At 33.4% G+C, this 24,234-nt stretch overlaps 2 protein-coding genes across 5 annotated transcripts in view; both read right to left on the bottom strand.

Moving 5' to 3' along the window:
* LOC138939733 (E3 ubiquitin-protein ligase Rnf220) overlaps window positions 1–13,547 on the bottom strand; it is a 174,647-nt gene extending 161,100 nt beyond the window's left edge. For 2 of the 4 annotated variants that reach the window (XM_070307828.1, XM_070307830.1), the window contains exons 1-3: window positions 12,621–12,914; window positions 9,143–9,256; window positions 3,423–3,960 (exon numbers count right to left, since the gene is read on the bottom strand). In XM_070307828.1, the coding sequence (XP_070163929.1) occupies window positions 3,423–3,960; window positions 9,143–9,256; window positions 12,621–12,686 (718 nt within the window). In that variant the 5' untranslated portion in view covers window positions 12,687–12,914. Of the gene's footprint in view, window positions 1–3,422; window positions 3,961–9,142; window positions 9,257–12,620; window positions 12,915–13,428 lie in introns of those variants that run through there. The other 2 variants (XM_070307829.1, XM_070307831.1) reach the window with 2 other exon arrangements.
* A 3,207-nt stretch (window positions 13,548–16,754) lies between these two features.
* Window positions 16,755–20,824, bottom strand: LOC138939700 (zinc finger protein 852). The gene is made up of 4 exons (XM_070307771.1): window positions 20,576–20,824; window positions 20,055–20,198; window positions 18,280–19,676; window positions 16,755–17,870 (listed from the first exon to the last, which is right to left on the bottom strand). Exons 1-4 carry the CDS (start codon window positions 20,714–20,716, stop codon window positions 17,411–17,413), a joined length of 2,142 nt encoding a protein of 713 aa, XP_070163872.1. The 5' UTR covers window positions 20,717–20,824; the 3' UTR covers window positions 16,755–17,410.
* Between the last annotated feature and the right edge of the window lie 3,410 nt (window positions 20,825–24,234).

Genomic DNA, 24,234 nt, shown 5'->3' with positions numbered 1-24,234 from the left:
ATTTTTTATTTAGTATTCTTGTAGCTTGCCTCGAGAGCTTTCCAAAACACTATAATAAACTATTTTTTTATTCAGTACTTTTTGAGTTATTTTATATTTTAATCTGACATCTTTTGATATAAAAAATTAAATATCTCATAAAATTGTTAGTTTTTGATAATCTTACCGTAATACTTTTATGTACAGAATAATGATACAAATCAATTAGTATAAAAAAATAGTAGTTTTTAAAAAAATTATTTACGATGTATTTTTTTAAACAATTATTTGTTGTTTTTTTTTTGCACCAATTGATTTGTCTCATTATTCTGTACATAAAAGTATTACGGTGAGATTATCGAAAACTGAATATTTTATGAGACATTTAATTTTTTATATCAAAAGTACTGAATAAAAAAATAGTTTATTATAGTGTTTTGGAAAGCTCTCGATGTCAGCTACAAGAATACTAAATAAAAAATGGGGGTTTCTATTTAAGATTTTAAAGTTGACCTTCGCATGACCTTCAAATGATTTTCCAAGGTCCAATCATTGCCACCATCTTATGGCCCCCTTGAAGCCACACAACTTTTGTTGGAAACATTTTTCTCTTCCGAGCTTGGTTTTTGAGATATTCGACTGGATGGATTAAAATGGGCCACCCAGTATATATATAACTATCATAAAAAAATTTTTTAAATAACAATTTTTTTGTATCTTCAATAATCGTGACAATTGTGAAATTGTTGAAAGATTGTAGATATTGATTTTAACTAGAAATGCATATCGCATATCTATCCACTAATAATAAAATTCAGAAACGATAGCCATTATTGAAACGATGATAGTCGATTATAGCAACGCGGTGGACGCGGTCAAACACACGCGCGTTACAAACGCGAGTCAATATTAACTCGATATTTTTGCCGCGCCATTAGAGTCAAATAAACGCAATGTAAATTGCACGATACAGTCGCGTATGGTTATTTGCCATAAATAACGATGAAGCACGAGCGCGAGCGTATGTCAACCGCGTCTCACGTACCATATATACGCGCCGTTCACGAAGCCGCTCAAAAAGGGCGCGAGTGTGTAATGAAAATACCGCACTACGGAGTATAAAATAGGTGTATGCGCGCGGCCAATTCGCGTAATAGCGTCGACATTCGAGATATCAAACAATATGTTAATAATGTATCCGCGATAGCAATAAATAACATCAAAAGGGCTTCGATTCAATGACTGGAAATATCTTTTTCTACTCAAAGCATCGAGTAATCGGAGCAGAAGCGCGTTCGTAATTCTTAAAAGCTGCATTTCCTTTTCACCGGTAAGAGAGAGAATCGGCACGCGAGATATGATATAATTTTTGTAATTAAAATTGACTTTTCGCAATTACGCGAGTAATTTTCCGCAATGACTGTTTCCCTTGTTGGCGTGTATCGCCACAAAGTCGGTATCGACTAATTAGCAACGTGCTAACGTCACCTAAAGCGGTCAAAGGGCATCGTTATCTCCGCGTCGAGGGATACGCGAAACTAAAAAAAAATTTAAAAAAAAAACAGAGCCAAAGGGTGAGATTCTCCGTGTGTCTCTAACCCCTTTTCTCTTTCGCAATCAAACGAAAATTAGCCGATGAAAAGAGAGCGAAGTGACCATAGCGCGCTTTTTCGCCGACGGTTAATTTGCACAGAGAGAAGCCAGAATTGTATAAAATTTCATCACAAAGATGCTTGGCTCGCGTCTTTTTATCTTAAAGAAAGGGAACGAAAGAGGAAATTAAATATTGCTTATTTGCTATTTCTAATAAAAATGAGAATCAGAAAATAATTTCAAATTTTCTAACTTGCACACGATATAAGAAATACGAGAAGAGATTTTAATCGTGATAATAAAACATACTATTAGGTGTACAACTTTGCTTCCGCCGTTTTCCTATAGATGGCTTTAGCGGTAAGTAGTGGTCGAAATAAATAGATCATAGACGTCATGCGATAAACTTGGACATCTGTCAACATAACCCCATAGAAACATTAGTCGATTTGTGTCTGCATCATAAAGTTATTCTCGATTGAAAATGTCAGTTTACGAGCCAAATTCTCGTCATTCGCGGGAGGTTTTAATTTTCCGCTTCAATATGAAGAAATCTGCGGCTGAGGCTCATCGAATGCTCTCAAATACTTATGGTGAAGCCGCTATTAGTGAAAGAACGTGTCGTGAGTGGTTTCAACGCTTCAAGAACGGTGATTTTCACGTCGAAGACCGGCATAGCGGTGGAAGAGAGAAGGTTTTCGAAGATGCAGAATTGGAGGCATTACTTAACGAAGACTCGAGTCAAAGTCGAAAAGAATTGGCACGATCATTGGGAGTGACTCAACAAGCAATTTCAAAACGTCTCAAAAACATATAACCAGTTTTTTACAATAAAGCCTCGAATTTCGGAAAAAAAATGGCGGAAGTAAAGTTGTACACCTAATAATAGTACGCTTGTAATAATTATTCTCGTAAAATTCTTGTAAAATAGAAATACTCCAAACTTCCTTCATATATTTAATGCTCCGTGCGATGTAAAGAATTTATATTATTTATAAATGATAGTTTATCCCGCTATTCGAAATTCAGAGAAAGAATGTGGAAAAAAAGAGGGCGACGGCATCGCCGCTGAGGGAAAAATGAATGGCTCTATCTTTCGGTAATTAAGATAGCAAAGAAAAATAAACAAACGCGTGGCAGAGAGAGAAAAAGAGAGAGAGGGTGGTCTTTCCGCGCTGTCCGTGGTGCAGCTGTTACGTCGCCCTCAAATAAACGACTTAGGTAGATTAAGCATACAAATCTCGACGACTCTGCTCGTCGCGTAACCAGCCTTAACCCGCCCGTATATGTCGGGGTCAACGTGGAAAAATATACAGGGTGTCTACCCCGAGCGTCGATGATTCGAGAAAGATTGCACTCTTGAACAATATGTTGAAGAATACATAACGCGTGTTTCTTTCGCTTATCTCTTAAGATATATACTTGACGTATGTTTCGAAAATTTTGGCATCGAGTTTATTCAGCGGGTAGAATGTTTATGATAAAAATCCGCGTGGTTATCCTCCAAATAATGTCAGCTATCTAATAATATAAATATCACGAGGATATTCTAAGATCTTCTCGGAACGATATTTCGTTAATATATTGACGCAGCGAATGGTACCGTGCATAATGGATATTAATATTTTGAATACTGCTGATAAAATTGCACGAAAGAAGGGGAAACTGATGGACAGAAATAATCGAGTATTATATTGAAAATCATATAAGTAGATAAGTAGTATCAAGGATTGACATTAATTAAAAATCGCTGTAAAGCAGCTTATAGATTATATAAAGCCGATCATCGTATCGATCATATTATTCGCCTAAAAAGAAAAAAAAACGTGCGTAAGAGTTACGGTACTCACGTCTGTACGGTCGTCCCTCCTCCGGGGTGGATCGCTCGGTGTTTTCGGATCCCGGTGTGGCGTTGGCGTCACGATCCTCTTCATCGGGAGTTGCGCCGCGGTTCGGCACGGAACCTGTGCCGGCGGTACCAGTGGGTGAGCGGCTCGCGGAACCAGCCGGACTCTGCGGTCCGCCGACTTCCTGGCCGGCCGCGGCGACGGCGGCGGCCGCGGCGGCCGCCGCACCGGAAACGGACACCACCGTGCCACCGCCCGCGCCCGGCAGGGACGTGGGCGAGAACATGTTCGACATGCTCGAGAGCGAGCCGATGCTGGGTAGGCCGCCGTTTCCCGGCACCGCGCCGTTCCCGGTCTCGACCTTGAGGCACTTGCTGGGGGGCGCGAACGCGGACGGCACCAGGGGCCGGAAGCCACCGAAGGGTAGTCTATGGTCGAGCGGGTGCAGGAACTGCGGTGGCAGATGCAGCATGTGATGCAACCCGTAGCCCAGCGACGCCGCCGTGCTGAAGGGCACCTGCAGATCCTTCGAGTCGGTTACCTGAAACAAGCGCGAGGAAAAAAAAAAAAATTAGTAAAAGATCGAAATAAAGAAAAAGCCCCAATCAAAATAAACGAGTTTGAGGAGCAAACAAATATATATATATACAGGGTGTCCCATTTTAAAGGACCCACTCAAATATCTCAGAAACACTGCGTTAAATCGAAAAATGTTACAAACAAAAGTTGTGTGGCTTCAAGGGGGCCATAAGATGGTGACAATGATTTGACCTTGGAAAATCATTTGATCATCGTGAGCTTTCCAAAACACTATAATAAAGTATTTTTTTATTAAGTACTTTTTGAGTTATTTTATATTATAATCTGACATATTTTGATATAAAAAATTAAATATCTCGTAAAATATTTAGTTTTTGATAATCTCACCGTAATACTTCTATGTACAGAATAATGAGACAAATCAATTAGTATAAAAAAAAAAAATTGTTTTTAAGAAAATTATTTACAATGTATCTTTTTAAACAATTATTTGTTTTTTTTTGGCACTAATTAATTTGTCTTATTATTCTGTACATAGAAGTATTACGGTCAAATGATCGAAAATTGAATATTTTACGAAATATTTTATTTTTTATATCAAAATATGTCAGATTAAAATATAAAATAACTCAAAAAGTACTTAATAAAAAAATACTTTATTATAGTGTTTTGGAAAGCTCTCGATGTCAGCTACAAGAATACTAAATAAAAAATGGGGGTTTCCATTTAAGATTTTAAAGTCGACCTTCACATGACCTTCAAATGATTTTCCAAGGTCGAATCATTGTCACCATCTTATGGCCCCCTTGAAGCCACACAACTTTTGTTTGAAACATTTTTCGATTTAACGTAGTGTTTCTGAGATATTTGTGTGGGCCCTTTAAAATGGGACACCCTGTATATACGATATATTAAATCAAGAAATGAAATAATTCACGAGAATTTTAATAAATTAAAGATTGCGTGTTTTTTTTTTGTATTTTGTATTCTTATTTTTTTTGCGATTTACATTTGACACGTTTGTTCCTTAATCACATATTTTTTTTTGCCTAATCTTTTTGCAATTTTTAAAGTTCTCACGAGTGTTGTTTAGTTTTTTTCATTTAACATTATTATTCTATTATTTTGTAAGTAAAAAGATACTGGTAGAGGGATTTTGACATTTGGATGCTCATAAATGAGCGACGCGTATTAAATATGTATATGCAGCTTAATGTTTTATTTCTAAATCACGAAAGCGTTATAAGGGTTAGCGAAAGAAACATATAAGTAGTAATAATATATTTTATAAAGAGAGAAGAGAGAGGGACACATGACAGTTCTCCCAATAATTCTTAATTAATATTTGTGAAATATTGGCGCGTAGATAAAAAGTATAACATATATGAAGAATAAAGTTTATCGAAATCAATTATATATTCATTTTCTCTTTCTCTCAAGTTATTAAATAATTATAGAAAAAGATTTAGGTCACATCTTTACTTGATAATCGATTCAGATCATCGATTACAAATAATTTTTTTTTTCACCTCTCGCTTTAACGTCTAATTTCCTATTAATTTTACTTGTACATTGACATTTGCAGAAGCCCTCCCCTCACGTTCACTCTCGTTTCAAGGAACTACGTTCGCGTTATTAAGTTTGATAGTATAAGTTTATTTTGTATACGCGATAAACGGAAAAATGTTTGAAACGCGTAACTAGATAGGTGATTTGCAGCATGTGGGTATTCGCGTGCTTCCAGCTACATATGAATGGCATATAATATCAAAGCAACGGTGGCGGTATACTGTTAATAACGCGAAACCACTGTGTTATAATAATCCGTCAAAATCTGAAGCTCCTCTCCCTCTCCCTCCCGTGACTACCCCCCTTCTCCCTTCCATCCCGTATGTCAGTTGTATCATTCAATTCGCCGTGATTGACGAGTCTATTAAGCCGCATACTGAATGCTCGGTTGAAGCATCTACGCATTGGATTTTGTAACATTTATAATGCCAGAATTATCGGACCGTTATTAAACCGTAACTGAAGTAATAACGTTGGGTTGCTTCCTGTGCGTCGACTTGCCGGGAAACGATACGAGTGTGCTTCAATGTTGACTATTTCTACGGGTACATACGTCACACAAAGTGACATCGTATATTTCATAAGTAATCAGGAGATTACTTTTCAAAATCGTCATTAAAAAAATAAAAAAAATAAAAAAAAAATCATCATCACTTATGCCACGTATCCGCAGTGTTCTCTAAAAAATTTTAACGATCCCGTTTCGATAAGTAAATCTATTCCACACTATCTTTTTCATTATTTCCGATATTCGCAAAACTTTTTTTTCGCCATACGCGAGGCCAACTTTCCCTTAGTATAAAACATTAGGAGATTTTTAGATACGGTTGGCGCGATAGTTTGCAGAAAATTGTTACAGAGAACAAAAAATTCATCCGTAAACGCGAAGTGTGAAACGTTACCGCGGTCAATACCATATAAACCGCCCCCTCCCCCGCCCCCCGCTCCCCCCGGCTAAGAGAGCGAAACGGAAGTACGAAATGATTTCATCGGCGAGAATGGAAAAGCACAGTTTCCGGATAAACATTTCATTCGGTCGATAATGACGCGGGCGATGAGTTACACGCGAGAGGGTATTAGTACGCGCCCCGCGATTAGTTTATTATACTTTTATACGGGGAAATGAGGTTCGTGCTCGACGATCCGACATATACGCGCGCCCGCGGTCCAATCAGTGATTTATTAGATATTCATTATTATTTTAATTGCGGCCGCCGCCCCCCCCCCCCTGCCCTTTTTTCGCGACCGACGCGACGCGCGCTGCTTGCATATTTGCAATAATCTTTTATCATTTTTTTTTCCCCCTCTCTTTCCCTCGCGCTCCCGCGAACGGCAAAGCGCGAGCGTATTTTGTCACCATTAGGTGCCGTCGCAATTAGGCTCGCCCCGAAATTATCTCATTTTTTAACGATGCTGAATTTTGATGCAACCGGTTATCTGGCTATCATCCTCGTTCTATCGCTTTCTATGCCGTATCTACCGTTTCGCATACGCGCGTGTTTTATCCGGACCCGATTAATGTGTTTCGCACGTATAAAAAATATTCAAGCATTTAAAAAACACTGTGGAATATACACGCTTATAATTAACCGCGATGCCCATTCGTTAAATGTTCGCGGCAATCACAGTTATGATATAGAGATATGTGTGTGTGTGTGTGTGTGTGTGTGTGTGTGTGTGTGTGTGTGTGTGTGTGTGTGTGTGTGTGTGTGTGTGTGTGTGTGACATATTATATAAAATCGTAAAAGAGTTTTGTTATTATCGGGAGTTTAATAATGATATTTCCCGGCAATTCCCGTTAACGATACGATTTTGATTGTAGTATATAAAATTTAGTTGAAAATCATTTGCATAAAAGTTAATCTGAATTAATATTTTTATGTAATACTTTTCAATTAGAATACTATGCATAATTTTTATCAGGGTTGGAAAGTAACGCGTTACTCTTGTAAAGCCGTTACCGTTTACAGTTAACTTTCTTTCGGTAACGATCGTTACTTTTTTTCTCTTTGTAACGATAACGGCGATAACGTCGTTACATTTTTACAGTAACGGTAACGAATTAGACGTTACTTTTATCGTTATTTTTTTTGGTTATTTTTTTAAAAACAATGTTTGATAAAAATTTTCGACAAAATAGAAATTTGTAAATTACAATTCAAATTCCTATAAAGATAAGTGTATTGAAAAGTAAAGATATTAAAAAATATAAAAAATTAGAATCATTAAATAAGTTTAACATAAAAAAAAAAAACGCTATAAAAACGCTATATAGCGACTAATTTAGAGTTTACAATTGTATACATAGATTATTACATTGATTATTAAATAATTTTATAATCTAATAGCTTATTTTAGCATTACGAGACATAAAAACATAACGAAAAAGTAACGAATCGTTACTTTTTCCAAGTAACGGTAACGGTAACGCGTTACTACTTTTATAAAGTTCCCAACCCTGATTTTTATTAATAAAAAAATGCTCCTAAAATTAATAAATATTTCACAATTATATTGCACGAACAATATTTCTAACTAATATTTAGCCATATCGCCGATCTCAAATATCGATGAAAATACTTACTGCATCTCTTTGGTAATACAGGCTCCTTTTTTTTTTTTTTTTTTTTTTTTTTTTTTTTTTTTTTTTTTTTAACTAATATTAACCACATGCACTACATATAATAGTGATGCACAATCTACACATTTTTTTTTTCCATGATCGAAAGATAAAATACATTTATATACTTTTGTATTTTTAACAAATAGAAACAATGACATTAATTTGAATTTTTGTCTTTCTTGATTTTACATTCTTTTCACTTTATAATTTATATTATCTTTAAACAAGCTCTCCTTATACAAGCGATAATTAGGAATAATTTCGAGAAGGAATTCGAAAGAAGATTGCGCATCACTAATTTAACATTATCTGCTACTCAAATACACACACACACAATTAACTTTCTATTCATTGCACACATTAATTAGTATGTATTTGCGTGTATAGAGCGACACAGACATGCGAAGCGGAATAAAGATAACTCGAGCTATCGATGCTAACAATAATTTTTTTATTTTATACTTTTCAAGAACGTCGTTTTTCTGTCAAATAGTGACACGCGCGTCGCGTCAAATAAATACGATACGCTCGAATTACCGCAACGTAGTTTCGTTGCATATGATATAAGCGTGCAAATAAATTTACTCTCTATATTCTCCGATAAATTCTCATCTACAACGTACGATTACAACGTACTTAAACATTATATAAATTCAAACAATTTTCCCAATGATATAATTACGCAACAACATCTGCGTTACGATATAATAAATATTGTATTGGATGTAACGTGAATCAATCAATACATTGTAAGTGAGATTAAAACGATATGATTTTTCACGATCACATTCGTTCATACATAATCATATTTTCTTACAAGAATATGAGAATTTTCGAGTAGAAGAAAATTTTAAAATCTATATTTAAAGAGGATAAATCGCGTTTCATCCGCGTTTGGTTGCAGGCAACGAGATGCGATGTAATCGCAAGTATAAGTGCAAGCTGTTGCGGAAGCTGTAAGGCGTAAGGGTAAGGACAATGGGACACTAACTTGTGGATTGAAGGGTCTTTGCATTCTCAGGGCCTCAGGCAACCCTCCGGCCTGCGAGAACACGACCAGAGACGGCGGCGGTAGATGATTCGGTACGTACGCAGAATTATCCATCTAAAACATATATCGTCGTTTTCTTCCTTCTACGTGTGTCTCGTCGAGATCAATCGTTTCCCTATTCTAAATATTCGATCGATGACGAGAAACTCGAAGGGGATTTTCTTATAAAATTCATGTAAGTCTCGAAAGCGCGAGCGCGAAAGACGAGCGTGATCGATAGAAGATGAAACCGATCGTCTTTATATCGTGGTTAATCAGTTATTGATTATTAATTAATTTGTAAATTAATCAAACTATTCAGAATTTTTAGAATTACGGCGATAAATATGATTACGAATAGACTATCTGACGTGTGGAATTTATTTTTACGTTTCTCGATCAGTGAATTTTCCCTTTTTTCCTCTCTCAATTCTTCTTACGTATTCTTTTAATTTAATTTCTTTTTACACGTTTGAAGGGTATATAATTATTTTCCCACGCTTTTTCATAGAAAATAAAATCCGATACATCTTCAAAAGCTCTTTTGCATAATCAATGTCGATTATTAAATTATTTTAATTTCTAATAAAATATTAAAATTTGATAAAGTAGCTAGTTTTTAAGGATTAACGAAAAATATTCCTTATAATTTGCAAGGTAATGCAAAATCTCGTGCAAAAGGCAAATTAAAAAAGCTCCGTATACTTTATATGCAATATTAAGATAATTCTTGCTTCTTTCGAAAACGCATAAGCGAACTTTTTTATACATATAAATTAACATTCTAAACTTCTCTAAAATTTCTATTCTTCATTCTTTTTTCATAAATTTTTCAATCTTTATCGAAAATGCAAAAATGTGAATTTTTATAATTTAGGTGTAAAATCGTATACAGAAATCACTAATCGAGAAGTGAATTGGATAGATTTTCTCGCTCGTCAATGAGAATTACGTCGTGGTACATTAATTACATCGATGAGAATTACGTTATGTTTCCTGAGCGAAATGAAATTATAGTCTTATTCGACGATAATAATTGAAATAAATGCAGAATATGTATCCCGTATATGTGAATATGCGTATCATGTATATGCGAAGATATATCCCTGAAATCTAATAGAATTTCCAGAACCTTAGGTTGCTTATTCCAACGAGACACGTGCAACTATCTGCAGTTAACTATTATAAAAATCGATCAGATGAATTTAATTATTTCAATTAAATAATATCATCTATGAAGAAATATTATTATTTTAAGAGATTATCTCTTTTAAGTCGTTACAATAATTCTCTCGACATCTGACATTTCACGATTTTTGACATTCTGTAATCTAAATTAAAAACACACTAAATATTTTAAACTCATCATCGTATTATCGATACGTTAAGATTTATCATTCCAAGTTTAAACATTTTCATCGTTTGAAAATAAAAATTCCGATCGAAGTGCGCGAAACGCACAACAATGTGCAATTGAGATACTTAGGAAGAGTATAAAATAGTAGAAATATTCAATAATATCGAATATATAACAATTATTCTTGAATTATCGCTGAAAAGTGAACAGGTACGAACAAATCTCTGCTCGCTCGATATTTTCTTTCACAAAAGGCGGATTTAATGGAACATATCAGCTTGTCGTGGCATGAGATCGCAGTATACCGTGTGTATCATTAATTATCGCGATTGTCAATTAATCATCGGTGTTGGATCGGGTGTCGAGCCGCCAACAATTTCTGCTACTTCTAACCTTTCAATCAGAAAGCTATCGAATTCGATCCCCGAGTAATTGCGATCGATGCCAGACCACCTTCTCTTTTGTGGCGTGCGATCGAGCGATTGTTCGCCGATTGAAAAGACCGCGTACGACAAACAGTAGTAAATGATAAACGATGAATATGTCAGCGAGAGTGTGTACGTAAATTCTCATTTTCAGGCCAGCAATCGATGTACGTGTACGATTGACAAAAGACATTGATTCTTGAATTCTTTTCATCGATTTATTTTTATTGTGTGCAAGACATTGAAATTAAAATATATTGTCAATACTAACTTTAACAATCTATTAGCAATATTTAGCATGTCGTGGTATTAAAAGTATGTAAATAATGAATTAATATCCTTATCATTTTACGCGTAATTATAATAAAGATAATCGAATCGATAAGTAATTGAAAATGTTATTTTACGTCAAACAAATTTCGCACAAATACGTCTTCTGTCAATCGTTCATTAATCGTTGATTGGTGGCTGTCAATTTAACGAGTATATCTAACACGACTGATGTTAGGAATGAAATTAATGTAATCGATTCTGAAAATTTGAACGACACGTGGCGCGTACAAATAGATACTTAGAACCAGGATTGGGAAGTAACGCGTTACTTGTAACGTCGTTACCGTTACCGTTACTTTTTTTTCGGTAACGATCGTTACTTTTTTTCTGTTTGTAACGGTAACGGTAACGTCGTTACATTTTTACAGTAACGGTAACGAATCAGCCGTTACTTTTATCGTTATTTTTTGGTTCTTTATTATCTTATATCTATTCGATAGATGTATTTTTTAAAAAATATTTTGTAGCCTTCTATCATAGGCTGCATTCCGATAGTCACTGCCAGTATTGAAAATCTATGGTAACGTAAATTATAGATTTTACGATACTGATAGCGAATATTGGAATGACACTCTTAATAATATCAATATTTCTCTTATCAATATTTAAAAACGATGTTTGATCAAAATTTTCGACAGAATTGAAATTTGTAAATTACAATTTAAATTCCTATAAAGATAAGTGTATAAAAAAGTAAAGATATTAACATAAAAAATTAGAATCATTAAATAAGTTTAATATAAAAAACGCTCGCTATATAGAGACTAATTTAGAATTTTTAATTGTAACATAGATTATTATATTTAATATTGATTATTAAATAATTTTATAATCTAACAGCTTATTTTAGCATTACAAAAAACAAAAACGTAACGAAAAAGTAACGAATCGTTACTTTCCAAGTAACGGTAACGGTAACGCGTTACTTTTATAGAGTAACGTTCCCAATCCTGCTTAGAACAATGTCTTTATCATGTTTTTATCCAACCGGCAACATCCTCATCGCGGTTACCTCGGATCATTCTCGTTACAACTTTCTACATCAGAGCATATACATGAAACTTTATGTGTAAAAGAATATCCATTTCTCTTATACAAAAATTTAAACAATCGACGACATCGCTATGAATACGCGACACTTTCGCCACAATATTTGTATTCCAAAATGAGTACGTAAGACTTGGAATAATCAGGTGAACAGCATCCACTTTTGGGTGCGATATTTCTTTGCAAATTCAGACCATGACGTTCTCTCATTGACCGAGCGACGCGACGCGACGATTCCATACGCAAAAAAAGACACGCTAATCACCAGTGCGCGTACGTTTTCCTCGTGTGCACTGAGAAACTGATGCGCGGCTAACCGCGGCGAGCGGCTGTCCGAGAACATTCACAGAACCTCACAGGGCCCGCTGCTCGTCACCGTCGCTGCGCGTTTCCACGAGACGCGAGTGCGACAACTTCAGTAACGATAACATCAACAGCATCGACGAAGGCGGCGATAAAAACTCGCGGTGCATCATCCTCCCAAACAATCCCGCTGTTTCGAAAAACGCGCGGTCCGCCTGGAATGTCGCTCCCCACAGCAGGCGCGCGCAACGTCTGTCAATCGTAAACGACAACGATCGCGAAAAGCCGCGCGAACGTCTGACAGGGAAACGATGACCCGTCCTCTTGACAAGAGATCGTCGCCCGCGACCGTTCGGTCACGAGATCGATGCGCGGACCACCCGGCAAAGTTACGGCGCGGATAGTCGAGTTCGAAAATTCAAATCCGCCGCGCCGCGTCCCGCCACTACGATCGACAGATCCGTCGACCTAACCTCAACCGCGGCTGTCGTGTCCGCGACCAGTACCTCGACTGGCGATATCGGTATCAGCCCCGTACGGGATGTGTAACGCACTGCTCGCGTTAAGTCAGGTGAATGAAAGAGAGAGAGAGAGAGAGAGACAAAGAAAAGGAGAGAGAGAGAAAGAGAGGGGGCAAAAGCGAGACAGAGAATGACAGAACAGGGAATACGAGCGGGCGAAGCGAAAGAGAGGGAGAGAGAGGATGCCGCCTGGCCCGTGCGAGCAACCTCGTGGACATGCGAGTGCAGACTGATTGGAGCGTGGAGTGTGAGGGTACTTACCCACGAGTCGCGAGATCGGTGGCGGTGGCGGTGGCGGAGGCGAGGAGGTAGAGGCGTGGAGGCACCGACCGGCGGCGGCAGCGGCGGTGGTAACAGCGTGCGCGTGTGTTTTCGCCGCCATGACTGGCGCCACCGTAGTGACCGCCGGCTACTCGATGACGCGCACGCGTGACCTGCGCAGTCGCACGCTGCGCAACCACGCGCGACTCTCTTCAGGAGGCTCAATCGCGCACGGGACGCGCAGGCAGCAGCATTCTCGTTGCGTTCGGCTCTTTGTAACTTACATTCGTTCCGACTTTGACGTTTTAACAACGCACTCTGCGAGATGTGTCGATCGGAGTCATTCTTGATTCATGTTCCCTCGTTTCGTTTCACTTTTTTGCTTTCTAGGAACTGAAATATACATGCGGCAAAAATTCCATGAAACATATTACACGATTATCCATATTCCATTTATATGTTTCGCTCAGATTCTCATGTATGAATAGAACGCGCATATGTTGCATAAAACATTAGTTTTTTTTGTAGTAGAAAGCATATTCTTTTGTTAGATTTTCGTGAAATTTATGAGTATATTTCAAAATTTCAATATACAAGACACGATCCTAACTTAAATTGAAACGAAGAATGTACAATGCTTAAAATACAATTATTGCATAAACAATATGTTTGCAAAAAGAAATAGAAAATAGAATTAATTTCAAGATACATTAAATCATGTATTGTAGAAATTTCACGAAAAACTATTTCCTTCTCATAAATTACAATAACATTAATTTGAGCAATCAGTTTTCTAATATTTTACTGAAAAGTGAGATTTTTTTCGAAGTAAAAATTGATATATGAGATACTTTTTGTCTGACGTTAGCAAAATTATCAAAAACAATTAATTTAAAATTAATTAATGCTTACAATCAATACTACAAATAAATTTTTGAAAGAATTATTTAGTTTATACAATAATATATATATATATATATATATATATATATATATGTATGTATGTAAAATCTATTCGAGCTTTCCGTATGCACACTAATACACCGAAAATTAATTAATTGAATTATTGTCTAATATTTTACTAACTAATAAATTCATGTACGGTTTCGGGATCAAATTTCGAAACTGTCTACTGTTTATGATATAATTGCCGAAAATTTATCTGCAAACTAACCGCAATAACACTTGAGCCATTAATAATAGCTATTAATTAACATAGGCGAAATGTATCGTGTGTATAAACGCTATTATCTGTCTCGTATACCAGAAAGCCAAAAATTTTTTCTACACAATTTCGTAGACTGATCGCGTCATCTGGTGGAAAATTTAAAAATTATCATGTTACTTATTCAATTGGTTATAAAAGATAAATAATATTTGATACATACATAAAAAATGAACAAATTATTGCTAAAAACACGAACTAAAAATCACAACACTTACACTTAATAAATATTGTAACTGTATATTTATCAATTTTCATGGTATTCCATCTATTTAAATAATTGCGGAAAGCAATTTTCATTTACATGAAATTCCATTTCAAAACTGTAATAATATAAACTAAATAAACTTTTCTTGTGTTATCATCCATACACAATATTTTCGACCCAAAAACTATCTAGTTCTAGTCTTTTAGTATAGTGAAGTAGCATTCGTGGTGCTATCTGTGTGTCAAAGAACAGAAATACCTTTCTTTATAATCGATAATCTATACAACCTATTATCCATAAAATTGAAAAATCGCAATTATATATTTTTTAAAAATATAAAATTTTAAAATATTGGTTTGTATAACACAAATGTAATTTTGAAAATGATTAAAAGTCATTAATTAATCTATTATCGCCTCGTATAAGCAAAATAGTATATTCTTACGCAATATATATTATTATACATTATTTTTTTATAAGTGTAAATTTTCCTCAGTATATGTTTTAATTAAACATTTGTGTTCATTATCTCTTATACAAAATTTTTTCGTGATTTATCATTATCCGAGAAATAAGTGATTTTTATAGCCATCCACAATTATTTTATACAATCAAAATATTGTTTTTGTTATTAGACTAGAGATACGTATTATTGTGTAAAGTCATAGTCAAATGGGTTATCCGCGTCTTCTTTGATAAAAATTCTCTGTATACAATTTTAAACATTTATTTATCACTTCCAATAACAAGTTGTGAAACAGAAAGAGGTTTCTCTAAATTATTTTTTATAAAAAATAAATACAGATCTAAAATGAGAGAGATAAAATTATTTATTGATTCTTTCAATAGAAAGTGACATCGCAAGATCTGGTACTTATGACAAAGCCATAAAAAAATATATAAACGTGAAATGTAAAAAAAAATCAAAATTAAAAAAACTTTTGTTCTCAAACGCTTTTGTTTTTTACATTTATGTTTTGTTTTATATCTATGTGTTATTTTTATTAATTTAATGTTTCTGTAAACTTTTTATAGTTTTCATGTATATCATTTATTATGAATATATTTTATTCGAATTGTATATTTATTAATGTTTAAATGTTATCATAAACTGTTATCTAGATCTAGATAGAACAGAAAATTATAATGATGTCAAAATAACGAGAAAGCGATAAATTATGATAAAAAAGTTAGTTTTTATAGTAATTTTTTCGTCGTTTTTTGACGTCATTGTAATTTTTGATTCTGCCCGAAAAAAGTGCCCCTGAAATAGTATTAGCATCGGGCTCCGGAAAGTCACCATTCATCCATCCCTGTTAATGATGTAATGTAAAATCGACCGAAATTATAAATTTTATATTATATTATATATTATTAATAAGTATATTAGAATGTAAAATTAGCAATTTATATATACATACCTGCAATTATCTAATTTTAATACGTCATAATATTATTTCTTCATTCCTCTAAGGAATTTATTTAAACAAGTAAAACAATTTTTTCTTTTGAATTAAATTGCAAAATATCAAATATTATCACAATATTTTTATACATATAAAAGCTATTTAGAAAAAAAAAAGAGAGTGGTTAATGTAGACACTATAATATATATATGTATATATATATAATGATAAATCATATAAAAATATATATAAATAAATTATTATTCTTTTATAAATGTTGTTTTCTGTATCATAAATTTATTAATATGTCACGATTGTTTATTCATACAACTGAATGAATATGTAAAATTTTAGAAATATTCGAAATTGTAGAGTATTTCAAAAATTTTCTAAGAAATATAAAACACACGCGTGTTTCCAATTATTCTAAAAATAATAATTACATTTTTGTATTTAATAACAATATTCTTATACCACTATTTTTAAGCAAAAATTATTTTAAAAAATTTATCATTTGATTTGTAGGAATAACACATAGGATTTGTAAAATATTGTACAATTATTTCTAACTAACTTTTTTTAAAGATTTGCAGAACTATTTATAATTTCCAAGTAAATATAATTAAAAGAAACATCTTAATAAAGACACATTAATTCCATTGCTACAACAGGTAAGCTGATTTTAAGAAGGAAAGGAAATGGCTATCAGTACATATGTATACAAAAATGAAACAAGAATAGTTATTAATAGCAATTCTTATTGTACAGGATATATCACTGTTTCTATATTTTTATCTCGAATAACTTTAAAGTATGTATCGTATAAAAAAATGTTTTATGAAAGCAGGGGGATGGGGAGGGGGAGGGAGGGGGGATAGGAATTCTAGTCAGCACCTTGAAAACGCTAAACGCTGTCCAGATTTATGCCAAGAAAGATTATTTTTGTCTCTTTAACTGGTATCATAGAATTTTTTTATATATATCAATTCTTCTCATCATTCTCCATAAAAAAATATCAAGATTTTACAACTTTGCATAAAACTTCTTTTATACAATGTACATATTTTAGTTATTCAAAATAAAAATACCTCATTTTATTTAAATTACTCATCCTGTATAGTCTATAATATATTATGCATATTATTAGCTATATTGTATAAGAGTTGAATTGTAACAGTGAAGATTAAACAATGCATCTTCATTTTCTTTCTCTGATTCAACTGGATTCATCACTATTTGCGTAACATTTTGAGGTAAAAACACTTGTTCTATAAGTACAGTTTCAGTACCCGGTTCCTCTATTACAGCAAGACTTTCCTCCGATTCTTGTTGGACTAAATCGCTTGACTTTGACATAGTGTTTCTTCTCCGTTTCTCCTTAGTCCGATCCTCATGCACCCTCATATGTCGTCGTAGATCATATTTCCCGACGAATCCCATATTACAAGTTTCGCATTTGAATGGCTTGTTTTCCGCGTGATTGAACATATGTCTTCTCAATGCCGCACTAACTGTAAACGCCTTGCCACAAATATTACATACATGAGGTTTCTCGCCTGTATGTAACAGCCCATGATCTCTCAATGTAGCACGTTGATTAAAGCTACAATTATGCAAAAAATATTAACATTACATTATGTTTCACCCTTCCCAATTTTTTTTTAATAAGAATTTGTATACAGACAATATTAAATGATTAAATTATTTAAAATATAATAAACATGTCATTCAATAAATAATACATTTTTTATAAAGAATAGATCCTTTAATGTCAAACTTAATTATATATTTTCTTTAAATTATGGTTTAAATATAATTTATATCTTGTCAATTTGCTTCTCTCAAAAAATAAAAAGAAAATTTATACTTAATATTTTAATATTATATATATATTTTTATATATTATTATATATTATTATATATTATTAATATATTTTAATATTATTATAATATTTTAATATTATTAGAAGTATATATATACTTCTTTCAAGTTTATATCAAATTGCAAATACCTTTTGCCACAGACTTCGCATGTGTAGCTACGTGGATTTGAATGTATCCTCGTGTGATTTATCAGATTACCTCGCTGTGAGAATGATTTCTCGCAATATTGACACTTGAATGGCCTTTCACCGGTATGTACGCGAATATGTGTTTCCAGTGTACGATTGTTGGGAAAGCGCTTGCCACAATATCTGCACGGATACTTAGGTAAGTAAAGGCCTTGGGGATCCAGATGACTGACTAGATGTCGCTTATAATTGCCTTTGTGATTAAATACACGTGGACACTGATCGCAAGAGTAGGGTATACTATGTGTCTTCATGTGAGACTCCAATTCTGACTTGGCTTTAAAGCGACAACCACATTTTGAACAACGATGCCGCGGAAAGTCGGAGTGACACATCATATGTCTCTTCAAATATCTTTTCTTGGCATATCCCTTCCTGCAAATGAAACAGGAATACGGTTCTCGTCCAGTGTGCGTTTTCACATGCGCTCGCAACTCCCGATGACTCTCACAATCCTTTTCGCACACCATACAGAAGAATGGACCAGTGCTAGAGACGTGATTATCGACGGTATGTAATAACATAGACGATAATTCCTCGTAATTCTGCTGACACAATGTGCATTGATATTCGATCCCATGTTCCTGTTTAACTTCTTTTATCCGTACAATCGCATCATTCACACTCCCTAATATGTTATCTTTAGCATCGATAAAATAATCAGAATCAGATTCATCACTGTCTTTTGTTCTTGCAAATCGTTCAATGTTGGAATTACACTTGTCGAGTTGTTTATTTTTGCTCTGCATCTCATCATCCACACGTTCACTACAGACCCGTTTATTTTTTTTAGTTTTCACATTAGTTTCCATAGAACTGGAAATGCGTACATTTCTTGAATCATCTTTTTCTTCATCTAAGATTTCCATTGCAGAAGCAAATGTGTTATTAACATTTTCAATTTCTTCTTGCTTTTGATCAGATGCTAACATGTTTTCTACAAATATTGATTCAGACATTGATTCGTTCACAGACTCATGATCATGTGGTACGTACATTATTGTAATGTCCTGCGACGCGAGTATTTTCGAAATTTCCTCAGGTATATCTGTTTTTACAATATGAGCATCCATGCTTTGATTCTCACTAATTTCTTGTAGAATATTATGAAAAAGTTCATTCAATTGCAGATTATTATTATTTTCTTTATTGCCATTCTCGAGCAATTGAGGTATATGAGATTCATATTGTTGCTCGCTCTTAATTGTCTCATTAATTTTTAGATTCTCCAAAAACTCAACATTGTGTATAGATCTATCATTTGATATATTCAATTCTAAGGATTCATCTGTATGTACAATGCTATCTTCATTGTCCTTATCATCTAATTGTTCTTTCTGAGAAAAAAAAACAAAAACTAATAAACACTTGCAAAAATTGAGAACATAGAATGTTAATAAAATCCTGTTAACATAATCCAAATTTCTTTTTTTACGCAAAATGTTTAAAAAAGATCTTTATATGTCTTTCATAGTTTATCTTGTGCCAAAAAACGATTCATTTGTTATTTGTTAAAAAAAATTAAATTTTATTATTTATGACATAAATTATTTGATATCTATTGTTACTATAAAATTGTTCCAACTTTAATTCATTAAACACATATGCAGAGAAAAAGAAGAAGAAAGGGAGAAAGAAAAAGAGGGAGAAAAGAAAAAAAAGAAGAAAGGCAAAGTTACAAGTTAATATTAAATTATTATTCGCTATTATTATACCTTAACAGAAACCATTTGATTTTCGAGTATCATCCTGAATTTCTTATCTGACTCTTGTACTTTTAATCTAAAATTATATAAAACATAAGTTCGGTAAGCACACTTAGAACAGAGCATGTTGGGCAATCCATCAAACTTGTCAATCTGTTGAAAAAAAATGGTCTTATCAATGTATTGCAAATTTGTGCAGCCATGTAAACATTCTTCCTTTCCAGGAGCCAATTTTTGTGAAGAATATTAAATTTTATCAACTTTCAATCAGAAGATGCGATGTAAAACAATCACTTAATATTTTATTCTATATCAAATTATGAATTATAATATCGCGACAATAAATTTCAATAGCTATATTTGCATTTACAGGCGTCATGTATAGTTAATCACTTTCGCTTTATAATCCTATTAAAAATACTTATAGAGATTAAGCGCGCACTTTTTTAATATCCCGCATAATTTATTCGACATCGTAAAACTGCGCTATATTCTAAAACAAAAACTGATACTAAAAACAATTTATTTACCTGAATAGATGTGAGTTCCGCGAGTTTATACGATAAATTAATTTTGCTGGTACTTTTGTCGTACATGGGCAACATTTTGCCACCTTCCTTCATACACGCACGGCACTTATTTTCAGTGCAAGAATTGATATTCGAACTCATAATTTGACGTGGCGTGACGATACTAATAAAGTTTTCTTCGAAAGTCTTTGAAATCTAAATGACAGGAGTGGCGACGATCATCTTGGCAAGCTATTACGCGACATATGTAATATCAGGGCTGCGTTCGAAAACACCACTCGTGTGCACACGGGTGGTGTTTTCGAACGCGTCTCGGACTATCAGATTATGGGTGCGTTCCGTTATGCACTGCGAGTACTGCAGTCGTGACGTCATGTAAAGCCCGGTCTACAATGAATCGTTAGCAAATTGATCAATCACAGGAGGACACTAGAAGGAGAACTTTCGAAGCGTTTGATTGACCAATCAAGACAAAAAGAATGAAGATTTACTTATTCTGATTGGTTAATGCAATGCTTCGAAGCATTTCTAGCGTCTTCCCGACCGCAGCCTATGTAAGCGGGAAGAACACACTTTTGCATAAGCGCATAATCATAAGCATAAGGAAATTGACCAATCAAATTCCTTATACTTATGATAATGCGCTTATGCAAAAGTATGTGGTCCCCGCTTTATGCGGCGTCTACAATAAAGATTTTAAGCCCTAATGCGGCGTCTACAATAGAGATTTTAAGCCCTAATGCGGCGTCTACAATAGAGATTTTAAGTCTTAAGAAATTGACCAATCACAGTCAAATATGAAAAGAATACTCGACTGTGATTGGTCAATTTCTTAAGGTTTAGGACTTAAAATCTCTATTGTAGACGCCGCATAAGCCTTAAGAAATTAACCAATCACAGTCAAGTATGAGAAGAATACTCGACTGTGATTAGTCAATTTCCTAAGACTTAGGGCTTAAAATCTCTATTGTAGACGCCGCTTTAGAATCAGTACTTAACTTAATGTAAGTGCCGGTCTACAATAGGTGATTTATACCCGTATTCATAGTCCTTCCTTATTTTAAGGATGGAGGAAGTCTCTATGAAGGATTCCTTGAATCTGCAACCTTAGTCGTGCTGTTAAATTCGTAGAAGCTTTATCTCTTGAAAAAGAATTACAATATATATATATATATATATATATATATATTACGAGACACCCAATTGAAATTTATTGCTAGAGATCTTGCATATGAAAATCATGAAAAATTCGAATTAATCGATGATCTTGTTTTCAGAAAAGGCATAGACAAACCTTGTTTCATTGTCAGATTCTATGATAATGAATATCATTTGGATCTATCACGATGAGATGGCTCATTGCGGAGTCGAAAAAACAATACAAGAAATCGGCAATAATTACCCTTACAAAAAAAAACACTCAATTATTTTTTGAAAATGCCCTACCAATTTTCTACACATTTCGAAAATATCGAATTTATTTGATAGAATTATGAAATATATATTTATTTATCAATTACTACCGGGTACTTTTTTTACAGAATGTATATATATATAATTCCTATTTTCCAAGTTTTCATCAAAACACCTTTAGGTAATTCATAAAAAAGTTATAATTGCTTCTCTAGAAAAATCCGTAATTATAAAAATTATATCATAATTCTATTACATAAATTACATTTGATAATAATCATTCAAAAAAAGAACAAATATTTGTAATATTATGTAATATTAAAATTATTTTTGCAATTTATGAATTTCTGTTAATTATCGTGTTATCTTCTGAAATGAATGTTTCTTAGTGTTTCATAGAATTTTATAAATACCAAGGAAACATTTGTCACATACGTAATTTATATATATTTTATGACTTTTCTGATTTAAACGAAAAATGTTTCTATCACAATTTATTTAAGCTTACAGAAAAAGTTTTCTATTTCTTAGTTTCTCAAATTGATTTAAGAATTTGTAGAGTTTTTCTCCAAAGATATGTTTGCCATAATTAGCCTATATATAAATATATTTTAAATATCGCAATTGTTGCCTCTTTCATAGCGAGCAACTTATTGTTATCCAATGGCTTTTTATTATTAGCAATAACATTTTCTCCAGTTTTAGTTTTATTATCCTTTTTTCCTGTTCTAGATGAAAATGCCATCTTCTTGTTTGTAAAAATACAGGAAAAGCCCCGAACCCCTTTTTTTTATAATGCTTAAGAAAGGAATTATTATTGAGTAAAGTCTGACCAATCAGCGCCGACTTTTAGCCGGGCTAAACGTCAGTGAGCCACGTGGCCGGTAGTTGTGGCGGCGCATACTTCACGGCGCGCGGCTCTCTTCACGCATTATATTTTGTAATGTGCATAATATAACCTTAAACATTTAATATCGTCGGCCCGAGAATTCGTATCCCATCTGCTCTGTATTGGCGTCGCAATGATCAAATGGCTGGTTGACACTTCTCTTTCCTAGAGGCTCTCTAGTTATTTATACTCGTCAAGTGTGTGATGTCTTCGTATTTTAAAAGTATATATATATATATATCTTTTCGTATTTTAAATATAAAGATTCTCGCATCTTGTGGAGTATTTTTTGTATCTTATATCAATTTGATACAATAAAAAGAATCCGCTACATTACATGATAACTATTACGTAATCTCTTAATAAAGATATACCCGTTTTTTTTTGTTTTATTTACATTTCCCGATTAGTTTTTACTGCAAAATATTTATATTCTATTATATTTGTTAATTTAAAATATTTGTATAACTTAAAGTATTATTTGTGCTTTATATTCTTCATCTTATTTTTTTCCTTAAATATAACAAAAAATATTATACAATATATAAATTAAACCATCAAATTTAATAAGGAAAGAGAAGAGGTGTGTGTGTGTGTGTCTTAATTATATAATATTTAATCTTTTTCAGGAGATGCTGACAAAGTGCAATAAAAGCAATAAAGTGAATATATTATGCAGTGGTGAGTGAATATATTTATATATTATAAAAATTTGATTCCTTATATCTATTTGCGATGATATGAAATATTTTACGGGGAAATGTATTAAAAACAACTGATAAGTTCTCAAAAAACTGCATTTATTAAATTTAAAATTGCACTTATTATATTTAAAAGTTATATTTAAACTCAAATTTTTTTATTCTAATGTTATAATATTATTATCTCTTTTTCTATAATGTATATATTCTATAAAATATTTCCGCAAGATTGTGAAATATACAAGACATGTAAATCCATTAATGAGCAAATTATTAGTAATACAAATTCGTATATTTTAATTTTCTAATTATTACGTCAGAAAACCTGTGCCTTTTTTCTTGATACCTACCTAAGCAATCTCTTTGTATTGTATTAATCCATATTTTAACATTCAGTACTTTTTTATCTCAATCTTTAATTCGTTCTTATTGTAAAAACGGGATATATATGTCGAACTTAAAGATTATGTATAAAAGTAACTTTTGGTAATGAGGACTGACGTCAGATGCAGCGATAGCAGGGATAAATTCAGATGATAATTGAAATGAATCTTGGCCATTTACCGTGCGCAAAGTTCGGCGAAGAAAACTGGTTTTATTTTGCATCAAGTTCCTGTCCACGTCGTTCGCACTGGCTGCAGTTTATAATGGACAGC

This window comes from Polyergus mexicanus, unplaced genomic scaffold (assembly GCF_030449975.1).
Source record: "Polyergus mexicanus isolate NDT 795.1 unplaced genomic scaffold, iyPolMexi1.0 SCAF_15, whole genome shotgun sequence".
Taxonomy (NCBI): Eukaryota; Metazoa; Arthropoda; class Insecta; order Hymenoptera; family Formicidae; genus Polyergus; species Polyergus mexicanus.
This window is presented reverse-complemented; position numbering and strand designations above follow the sequence as displayed.

Bases quoted from the DNA above. Each gene is read 5' to 3' on its own strand.
- LOC138939700 (XM_070307771.1), bottom strand. From the start codon at position 20,716: ATGAGTTCGAATATCAATTCTTGCACTGAAAATAAGTGCCGTGCGTGT. The intron at 19,677-20,054 runs GTATAATAATAG...TTTTTTTCTCAG, and splicing joins ATCAAATGGTTTCTGTTAAG to AAAGAACAATTAGATGATAA. The intron at 17,871-18,279 runs GTATTTGCAATT...GCATAATTGTAG, and splicing joins TGCGAAGTCTGTGGCAAAAG to CTTTAATCAACGTGCTACAT.